The following is a 10,872-nucleotide window of genomic DNA, read 5'->3' as shown; positions in this document are numbered from 1 at the left end:
CTTCGGTTAGCCCTTGAAGCCAAATCGAAGCTAAGGCTTATTGACGGTTCACTTGCCGTGCCAAAAGAAGCTGACGACTTCGATAGATTGAGATAGGTTGATTGCTTGGGAAGATCGTGGATCCTGAATACGGTTTCAGAAGAAATCAAAACAAATTATTCTTTCACAATCACAACAAGAGATTTATGGATTGATATCAAAAGATTGGTATCAAGAAAGTAATAGCCCATAAGCTTTCCATATTCAGAAAGTTATAAGAAATCTTCGACAAGGTACACTTTCTATTGAGAAGTATTATTCGAAAATAAAAAATTATGGGATGAACATTTAGTACTAGAACCTTTACCATGCTGTGATTTCAATCCAAGTACACTATGTTTTATGTTTTTGTAGGATGACGAAATTGGTAATTCAATTAGATTCTACTAACAAGTTAACACAATTTTTAATGGGATTGAATGAATATTATAATAACATAAGACAATAAATCCTTATAATGGATCATAAACTTAGTCTAAATAGGGCTTATGCAATGATACAAAGTATTGAAAGACAGATTGAGGTTCAGCCATTGATGAATGATCAAACATATAGTTTTGCTATGTTAATAAGAGATTATTTTGAACGACAAAAATGGAAAAAGAATGATTGAAATACAAAAGGAAAGGGAGGATACAACAAAGAGAAAAATGTCAAAGAAAATGGGTCATCAATACTGTATTGCACACATTGCAAACTGAAGGCCACATTCAAGAAGGGTGTTTTAAACTCATAGAATACCCTAATAGGTGGAGAGGAAATCGTGATTCAAAAGCTAAAGTTTTTGTTAACGCAGTAAATACTCCATTCTATTTTGATAAAAACAGCAGCTCTGAAATTACTGCCGTTAAAGAAGTCACAAAGAACTTCATGGAGATGGAAAAGGAAAAGACAAGAATGTATGTATCCTACTAGTAATTTCACTAATACATACAGTTTAAATGTATATAATATCTATAAGGATAAACCTATTTGGATTATAGATAGTGGCCATAGTTGCCAAATTTACACAAACATAAACTGCATGACTTAAATTAGAAAAGTTACTAGCATTCTTTTATTTTTACCTGATGGAATAATTATAAATGTCAGATTTATAAGAAATGTTAGACTGTCAGATAAACTGAAATTGTATGATGTTATGTTTGTAAAAGATTTTATATATAATCTAATTTTAGTGTCTAAACTTGCAAAAATAAATAATATTAGTTGACAATTTTTTTTCTACTGGTTGTCTATTGCCGGAAGTTAAAAGTTCCACCATCATAGGAAAAAGAGATTTTAGACAGAACCTCTACATACTAGATAAAAATTTAGTCAATAACGTGTGTAATACATATAATGATTTCATGTTATTAAATAGAAGACTTGGACATATTTATGATGTTTCACTTAAACATGCTTTTTGTTTGAATAAAGAAAACTTTTATTGTTATATATGTTCAATTTCAAAACAGAAAAAACTACCTTTTAATTTTAGTTTATCTAAAACTGATAAATGTTTTGATTTAATTCATATGGATATTTGGAGACCTGATAAAGATGTAATTGAAGGCAAAGAGGGAAGATTTCGTGAGACTCTGCTTGGCAAACGGGTCGATTATTCGGGGCGTTCCGTCATTGTCGTGGGTCCTCCACTTTCATTACATCGATGTGGATTGCCCCGCGAAATAGCAATAGAGCTTTTCCAAACATTTGTAATTCGTGGTCTAATTAAACAACATCTTGCTTCGAACATAGGAGTTGCGAAGAATAAAATTCGGGAAAAAGATCCCATTGTATGGGAGGAAGTTATGCAAGGACATCCTGTTTTGCTGAATAGAGCGCCTACTTTGCATAAATTATGGATACAGGCATTCCAGCCCATTTTAGTAGAAGGGAGCGCTATTTGTTTACATCCATTAGTTTGTAAGGGATTCAATGCAGACTTTGATGGGGATCAAATGGCGGTTCATGTACCTTTATCTTTGGAGGCATCACTTATTGATTGTCAATATATGTTTACTATTGTTGATGATTTTAGTAGATATACTTGGATATACATGATTAAATCAAAAAATTCTATTTATCAAATATTCATTGATTTTCATGCTATGATTAAAAGACAATTTCAGTTATCAATTAAAATGGTTAGAACTTATAATGGTAGTGAATTTTTAAGTCATCAATGATAAATAATTTTTAAAAACAATGGTATTTTGCATCAAAGGTCTTGCCCTTATATCCTCACAATAAAATGAGGTTGTTGAACGTGAACACTAACATTTACTATATGTTGTATGATCTTTGATGTTTCAAGCCAAAATTCCTTTAATTTTTTTAAACTTTTCAATTTTTATGGCAACACATATAATAAATAGAACACCTTCACATAATTTAAACTGGAAAAGTTCGTTTTATAAATTGTACAAAAGAAAATTAAATTTAAATAATATGAGAGTTTTTGGTTATTTATGTTTCGTCAAAAATAATATTTTTCAAAAATCAAAATTTGAACCGAGAGCAAGAAAATGCATTTTATTTGGGTATTTTTGAACCTTGTAATTTAAATTGACATTCGATTAATGAAGAAAGACATGATAGATACCGAGACAAAGATCGGTTTAAATACACAGAAAAAGAAATGAAAATTACATAGTAATCATCGTTGAGGACATTCGAGAGATTCACCATTGTACCCGGTCCAAGATTTGGAACGCAGGCCCGAATGACTCGGCTCAAGTGAGAAGCATAGCCGAACCTTTCTTCGTTTCGACCATGGTCTTCAAGTTGTTAAAGATGACCGAAGCCCAATTGATGGGGGTTGAGTTGACAATATAGGTCATCATGTCGAAAGTTCTTTTGGAGTAGTTTTGATTTGGAGATTGGCAGATGATCGACAGGTTAACGATCTCATGCAGGAGTTGAATGTGGGGAGCAAGGTTGGCTTTAAGGCCGTGATTTTCAACCGGTGTTTCAGAGCCAGAGAACAGTTCAGCGTAATCAACAACTGCACTACCAACCCGGGATGGGAAGTTTGAAAACCCTTCAGTTGGGAGGTTAAACATCCCAGCAAGTCGGGTTTCAGAAAGGACGATGACACTGGTTCTCACGGTGGAGACAACTGCACCGTTAAACATATGAGCATTAGAGAAAAATTCCAGTATCTCTGGAATAAAGAAAGGTCCGGATTCCTATAGGAAATCACGGAGTCTGGTGTCGACTAGGGATTCAAAGATTAACTCCCTCGTTTCAACGTCTTCCATGGAGAGTACTGAATCAAAATCGATGCATAGATAGTTTCTGAGGGTGCGATGAGATATTTTTCAGATCTTGCTAAGAGAGATAGAGATTTAAAATATGTTGTTTTTGAAGTGTTTTGGAATGAGAGGGAGAGGTTTCTTAAATAGATTTGAAATGGGAGGGAAAGTAAGAGCATTTAATGTTAATATTCATTTTTGTCTCATTAATGTTGGGGAATATTTATGTTTTCAAAACGTCTTGGGATGTGGTACTTTTGACCGGTTATGGAGACCGGGATGTCAAACAGCAGCCTAGACCAATTGATCGGAGTATCGATTGTGATGGCGGTCATGATGTTGAAGACAGTGGTGCAGTAGGTGTTTGTGACATCCTTGCCCAGGATGACCCTACCGATGATGTTGTTGAGTAGCTGGTATATTTATTGAAGCTAACAAATTAATTAAAGAATTCTTTTATAACATTGATAAATTTTATTTTATAAATAATTATTAATTAATACACGCTATAAAATACATTATTAAACATTTTAAGGTCTTGTCATTTTATTTCTAATAAAAAAAAATAAAGTATTAAGTTCTACTTGATTGAAAATATCAAATTATGATAATAAATTTTTTAAAGCATTAAGTTCTACTTGATTGAAAATATCAAATTAAAATGAAAAATTAATGATAATAAAAAAATTATAACTTTCATGAATTTTATTTTGAGACATAATAATTATTAATACACACTTGATGTTATAGAATATTAGTATGAGATCCAACTAATAAGGACTCATCTTATTATTAATTAAAGTGAAAATCATATCATTTTTGTTTAGAGAGGAATTATTAATACTTAGATTATCATCATATGATATCAGAATAATAAGGACACTCACCTTCTTTTTATTAAATTGAATTTTGTAATAGTCCATTTAGTAACTTAACTCATTGATAACTTTCAGTGCGTGTATTAATAATTCTTAGTATCAATGTTTTTGATTGAAAACATTGAATTAAGGTACGAAGTTTCCCGTCAACCCATCTCTAGAATTGAAGAAAACAATATATAATATAAAAGAAACATTTCCAATTCATTATTGGTAGTATGCTCTATAGGGTGAATTGGAAATATTTCATAGTTGTTGTAGCTATCTATATTCTACTAAGAGCTAAAGCTTGTTGCTTAATTCTTTTGATCTTATTTTTTTTTGTCTTAAAACTCTATTTTTAGTTTTAGATATTGAGAACCTATGCTCATAGATGTCGTCGTACCGAAAAACAGTTTTATACAAATTATTAATATTATGAGGGTGGATCTACGATAAACCGAATATTTTTGTCCATACCGTATCAAAATTTCCGGTATAGATATATTATCGTTAAATGTAACTTATGAATGGTGTTCTTTCTGTTGGCCAAATATAGTCAAAATAAAATTGTATTAAAAGATGAGTGTAAATAAAATTGTATTAAAAGATGAGTGTTCTTGTACCAAGATATAGATAGGCTTGCACTTTTGCCTCCTTTTTTGAAGTAGGCGCACTTTATGCGAGTTTTCAATAATGGGTATGTTAAATGATATTCTAACCCATTCCCGTGTACCAGAAATAGACAAGAAAATAATTAATCCGTCAACCTCAATACTTTTGTAATGGGGATAACGGACTCTCTGCAAAGCCCACAATTTTATCTTTTCAGTTTAAGCACAAGTTCAGTCATCTTAATACTCCCAGCAATGGGTTACAGGCTTACGCTACAAAGCCCAGTGACATCATTTATCACCGTGTTTAATCATATAGAGCTTTCTTTTACTTTAATATCTCGATGTGGGATCAGTGGATGGATTTATGCTTTCAACCCACTTCATTGCTCCTTAGACTGTTACATTCAAATTACAGGTGCTCGTTATTTTGCTCTTGTTGGAGATTTTAACGAATGGTCTCTAGCTAACTGAGAATTCTGCTAGAGAGATGGACAAGAATCAGGCAGATTATATTATTAACAATATGATAATGTAGCAACTACTGAGATGTAATTGGAGAGCAGATATGCACAAAGAACCATTAACCAATAAAACCGTTCAGCTCCGTGTTCTGTTTTGTTTTTTTTACGAATTCCCGATTGAAAAATCTTTAGAATTATGATCTATTTAAATTGTTCACTTCAGGTTTAGAAACTGCCAGGTATTTTAAGGATATAAGTTTAAACTGCTTATCATCGAAAATCACTTTGTGGTGTGTATTGGTGACAGTTTAAATGAAACAAATATAGAAGAGAAATCGTGAGAAGACTGACCAATTTTATTAAGAGGAATAACTGGCTATATATAGCCATCATATTACACTTAAAAAGTAGAATAAATGATTGCTTTTGATAACATGATTGTTGAGCTATTGTCACGAAATATAGTGATAGCACCAATATTAGCATGTTTAGTTTTTAACTATATTGTTTGATAAGTACATAATGCAACCGTAATGAATTCAGCTTAAGTTAAAGACAAAGATGTTGAAATTAATTAAAATAATTTCACAATAAACTTAAATCATAAATTATAATACCTTAGATCTTCATTCTTGTTCCTAAGATATGAAAGACAAAAGCGGAATATATATACCTGTATCGTTAGACATGATTAAATGAGATGGTCTTTCAAAAGGGAAGAAATCTTTTATCCTTATTTCTCCGATAATAGGGATTCAGAGAGAGAGAGAGAGCGTGTGATAAAAATAAGTTCATCATTATTTTTTATCAACCAACCTCTCTTTTATAATTTGTTCTGTCTTTTGAGGACCATAACTGTCATAACTGTCTCATTACGCTAATTTCTAATTTGGCCCTTATCAAATTAGAAATACCGCAATGTATCCATAATTTAACATTCATAACAATAACGTCCTTAAGTCAAATCCTAAACATCTTTAGATCACATAATATTGACTTATTATAATCAATGACCATATATATCCATTTAAATATATAAATGTCCCTTTAAATTCTAACAATCTCTCACTAGACAAATATATTTAAAAAATGAATAATATATGCTTATTGTGCACAGTATTGTCATCGATTTCGAGAACATTAATAATCTCGTCCATTAATCATATTAACAAAGATCAAGGCGGTCTTCGTTGTATCAATCACAACTAAATCTTCAATGATCACAAATATCAATATGACTAATTGACATAGATTAATCATGAATTCGTGGCATGAAAAATTACATGCAAGGTGATCTATTCATGTCAATTTTTAACTGGTCCTACCTTAACTTTAGTGAGATCAAACTTTAACTTTATTGTACAAAATGCAATAAATCGTTGTTAGGATCTAGATCGCGGATGGGGAACCGGGGTCTGGCCGGTTAGTACTTTCACTCAACGGTTGGCGTTTAATTCAGTTAGAGATTAACGCAGGGTTTCAATACTACACAAAATGTCACAAACCCTTAAACCGAGTTCAAGTGAGGAAGTGGTTTGTTTCAGGTTGAAGCAACACACACATGATGAATAAAGATAGAATCTGGATAGTATCGGTTTAGAAATTAGGAGGTCGATTTACGGTATAGTGAATCGGTTAGAGAGGTGCGAGACGGTTAGTATGAGTCGGTTAGAACGTAGAGCCGGCAAAAAGTGATGTTCGGAGATAAAACTCCTACGTCACCCCTTCTTTTCGAAACCGCGAGAAGGATATTCACTAAGGAATACACAAACACAATATTCGATCGAGACTTATTTGCTGCTCGATAAACACTCGTACAATTCTCACCGAAATTGTAATCTCACTTTAAATGCACACTTAAGCTTTTTAATCTTAGAGAGATAAACAAAACTTGTAGCTTGGGTTGTTGGAACTCTTAATTGTTGTCTCTTGTAACTGCATTTACTCCTCTTCAACTCCTTCTTTTATAGGTGAAATGTGCCAACGGTCACATTTCTTCAACGGATAACTTCAGGGTAATCCTTGAATCTGATTGGTTAAGCAGAGGTTTAGTGTTGCAGTACTGGCAGTTTAAGCTTCCAAGGCATAGGTCAAACAGGCTAGGTTTGTCTTTTACTTAATATAACAACGGTCGGTTGGACAGTTGCCTGCACCTGGAAGGTTGCGCCTCCGACTTATCTCAAAGTGGAAAGATCTCTTCAGGCAATCTTCTGCAGCCTGCCGAGTATCATCAGACTTGTATGGATATGGCAATATCACAGTCTATTCCTTTGGTATCGTCTTCCGCAGATACTCAAAGTATCTGTTTACACCGATTTGTAAGTTGTACTTAGTTTGATATTCTTGGCTTCTTTCTCTAAGTAGTCTCTTCATCGGTTTTCCGGTTGGATGCATTTCGGTTTAGGATGTCTACCGGTTATTCATAGCTTCAGGTTAACCGGATAGCTTTCCGGTTTTGGATACATCCTCTACTTCTTCTAACCGGTTAGATTCTTTGGTCGGTTGGATTCTTGACCGGTCAGATTCTTGACCGTTCCTGGTTCTTGACCGTTCCTGCACAGGAAATTTGTTTTGTTAAGTTCTTATTTTTAACCGGTCTAATTTATCTAACAATTTCTCCCTTTTTGATTATTTTATTTAAAATATTCAAAATCATGTAAGAAGTAAGAAGTAGGCCGGTTGTTTTAAAAATTTGTTTGGCCGGATTTTTTAAAAAGACTTAGAAAAATTTTTAGAAAAATTTTGGAAAAATTTGTATTTGAAGAAAATTTGTATCTTATCAATTTCTCCCTTTTTGATTGTTTTATTTAAAATATTCAAAATCATCTCTCTAGGCATATATCTCTCTAGTAGGTATTCAACCATCACTCCCTTTCCCGGATTGCAGGGATCGACGCCAACTCCGGAGGAAGATGCTTGACCGCCCGAGATTCCGGTGAATGGTGAAACCTGTGAGGGAACCGATCTGAGTGGAACCGCCTCGATACCCCGCGTTCTTTTGTGCATCGGTATGTCCTCTTCCTCGACCTCTTCAACTTCTGGTGAAACCGGGCTGGGTGGAGGAGCAGCAATCGGTTCAGCAATGTCGGCCAACAACTGTTGAGTCCGTTTAGCCGCTGCCTTCTTGGAGGCCTTTCTCTTTCTGGTTGCCGGTCCGGTTGATGGAGCAGCCGCCTTTGATTGCTTATTTGTGTCGGCGATCTCTTATAATATCAGATGTTATTGAAATAGCCGAGCCGAATCCTCATTTGCTTGAACCGCTTGTACCGGTGCGAAATCTTCCACCACTTGAACATGTTTGGCCAGGGCTGCATCCTTCTATTCCCTTTCCTTTTGAAGCTGCACGTTCTCGTCTTTAGCTTCTTGGATCTTCTGAGCTGCGATCTCATTCACTTTCTCAAGCGCTTCGTCGGCCGCTAGCCTGGCCGCAATCATCTCTGCCAGCTGTTCGGAGACCGCCTATAGCTCGGTTTGGGTCTGGGCATGCTTTTCTTCAAGTGCTGCCATTTTTCAAGTATTGAACCGGCCTAGATACCGGATTGAAGCAGACCCTCTTCAAAAGTTTCCAGGTTTTGATCTGTTGTCGAAAGTCGTTGGGCGGTATTGTTGTGACCCTCTTCAAGAGTCATTAGCCTTTGATCCATTAAACCGAGCCGCTGGTCGGTTTGAGCAAAACTGTTCTCTAGATTTGTAGTTCTCTATGTCGTGGAGCTGAACAGTTGGTCGGTCAGGCCATAGTTATCTTCAACGGCTGTAAACCGTTGGATCACAGAGTTCAGTTTTTCACCGGTAGACTCAATCAACCGGTTAGATTTCTTCGCTATCTCCTTCATTTTCTTTTTCCACGGCATGGCGGCATCTTGACAGAATTCCTCGATTAAATCCATGACCTTGTCCTCAGTTAGAGCAGGCACCAGTGCTTTGCCTGTTTGTGGAGACTCAGGCCAATCGGTGAGCTGATGACCCGTTTCGGTTTCAATTCTGTTGTCCGTGGGTTCCGGTGGAGGAGGGGCATTCTCGGCCTCATTCGGATTTGGACTACCGTTGGATTCGGAACTGTCATGATCTTCATGCTGAGATCTGGAAAAGTGTGAGGCTTCTTGATGACTGGGTTCCGATTCCAACCGTGTCATCTCATCGGTTAGCTCTCGTTCCTTAGCCGTTAACATGTCCAACACAATTTCATCAAGCTGAGTTTTCTCCTCTTTATGGACATTCTTTTCACGAAGGTGACGGATGTGGCCGGTGAGTTCTATCAATCAGGTGTGCGGTTCAACCATCCTTCCTCTTCTAAGAGCGGTGACCACGCCCTTCGTCTTTATAAGGTCGAACACCGACCTTTCCATCTCCACCAGTTTTTCATATCTCTGATGAGCGGGATGCTCTGGTAACATGTCGGCATAACCGACTTCCTACCGTTCTAGAGCCCATTGATAGTAGACATTGCTCACAACATGAGCCTGCTTGAAAAGTTGCTATATTATTTGGGAGACAAGTCCCTCTCCTAATTGCCGAACGTTGTCATCCGCGGTTTCAAATACCTCCGGTCGCCTGGCTGAACCGGTTTCATCATTAACATTTATGGCTAGATGTTCTTCATCGGCAGCCTACCCTTTTCCTTTGTCTAACCGATTCTCTTCGGTGTTATTGGAGTGGGTGCGACTAGAGATAGACGCGAAGTTCTCCGGATTAGGAGTATCGTCTTGAATATTTTTCGACCCGGATGCGTGGGGAACCGCCTTGCTTCCAGATTGTTCACCCGTCTAAGCCTTTTTCTTTCTAGGCTGCGGTTTCCTAGGACGAGTGGTTGATTGTTTACCGGTTGAGACCTTCACTCTGCCTGGTCGAGTCGTTGTGCCCAAGAAATGAGTAGATCTTATTATCTTGTTGGAAGGTGTAAGAACAACCGGGCCGGTTTCAATATTGTAGTGGCGCATCAGCTTGCCGAGTGGAACGGTATATCCTTGAGATCGCTTGGAGGTCGGATTCACCATCTCACATAGATTGGAGAAAACAACCTTGGCCCAGTTTATCTTAATGCCTCTGACCAAGCCGGCCAGCATCTCAATTTTCGAACGTGTCAGGCTGTCGTAGTTGCCTCCTCTTCCTTGAACCGACTTTGAGAGAATCTCGCAAAGTGGCATGTATGCCGGTTTGAGGTCTGTTTTTTTACCGGACACCACTATCGGTTGGACAGTATCCGATACATCACAGCAAACCGCTAGGAGTGCGTCCTCATCTGTTTCCACGGAGAAGTCACTCCCTTCTATTGGTAAGTGTTGAACTTTAGCAACCGATTCTTCGTTAATCTTAAACGGTTTTCCACCGACCGTTGCGGAAATAATTCCTTCATCGAGTATAGCGGTTTGGATAAAAGAGGAACGGTCCATTTAGAAAGTGTTCAAGACACGAAGCGGATATGAGATTCAACACTTGTTTAGCATCTGTAGATCCGTTTGTTTGAATTTCTTCGAAGTCTCCTTGAAAGATGTGAGTGAAGAGTACAGAATCGCGACCCATTTTGCTTAGAGATAGAAAGTTGGAAAGATCGAGAGCTTAAGGATAAGTTGAATGCTAGAGAGAGAAAGCAGATTCGCGGAAGAAGGAAATAAAAATGCGAATGAAGGTATTTATAGGTCGCGACCTGGAATGCGAACCG

General features: G+C 36.6%; 1 protein-coding gene across 1 annotated transcript; it reads left to right on the top strand.

Moving 5' to 3' along the window:
• The first annotated feature begins 1,556 nt into the window (after positions 1 to 1,556).
• On the top strand, positions 1,557 to 2,210 carry LOC124943300 (DNA-directed RNA polymerase subunit beta'-like). Its single transcript, XM_047483834.1, has one exon. It carries the CDS (start codon positions 1,557 to 1,559, stop codon positions 2,208 to 2,210), a length of 654 nt encoding a protein of 217 aa, XP_047339790.1.
• Positions 2,211 to 10,872: the final 8,662 nt, after the last annotated feature.

This window comes from Impatiens glandulifera, chromosome 6, assembly GCF_907164915.1.
Source record: "Impatiens glandulifera chromosome 6, dImpGla2.1, whole genome shotgun sequence".
Lineage (NCBI taxonomy): Eukaryota > Viridiplantae > Streptophyta > Magnoliopsida > Ericales > Balsaminaceae > Impatiens > Impatiens glandulifera.
The sequence above is the reverse complement of the archived record's forward strand: the minus strand, read 5'-3'. Positions and strand labels throughout refer to the sequence as shown.

Bases quoted from the DNA above. Each gene is read 5' to 3' on its own strand.
- LOC124943300 (XM_047483834.1), top strand. From the start codon at position 1,557: ATGGATATTTGGAGACCTGATAAAGATGTAATTGAAGGCAAAGAGGGA.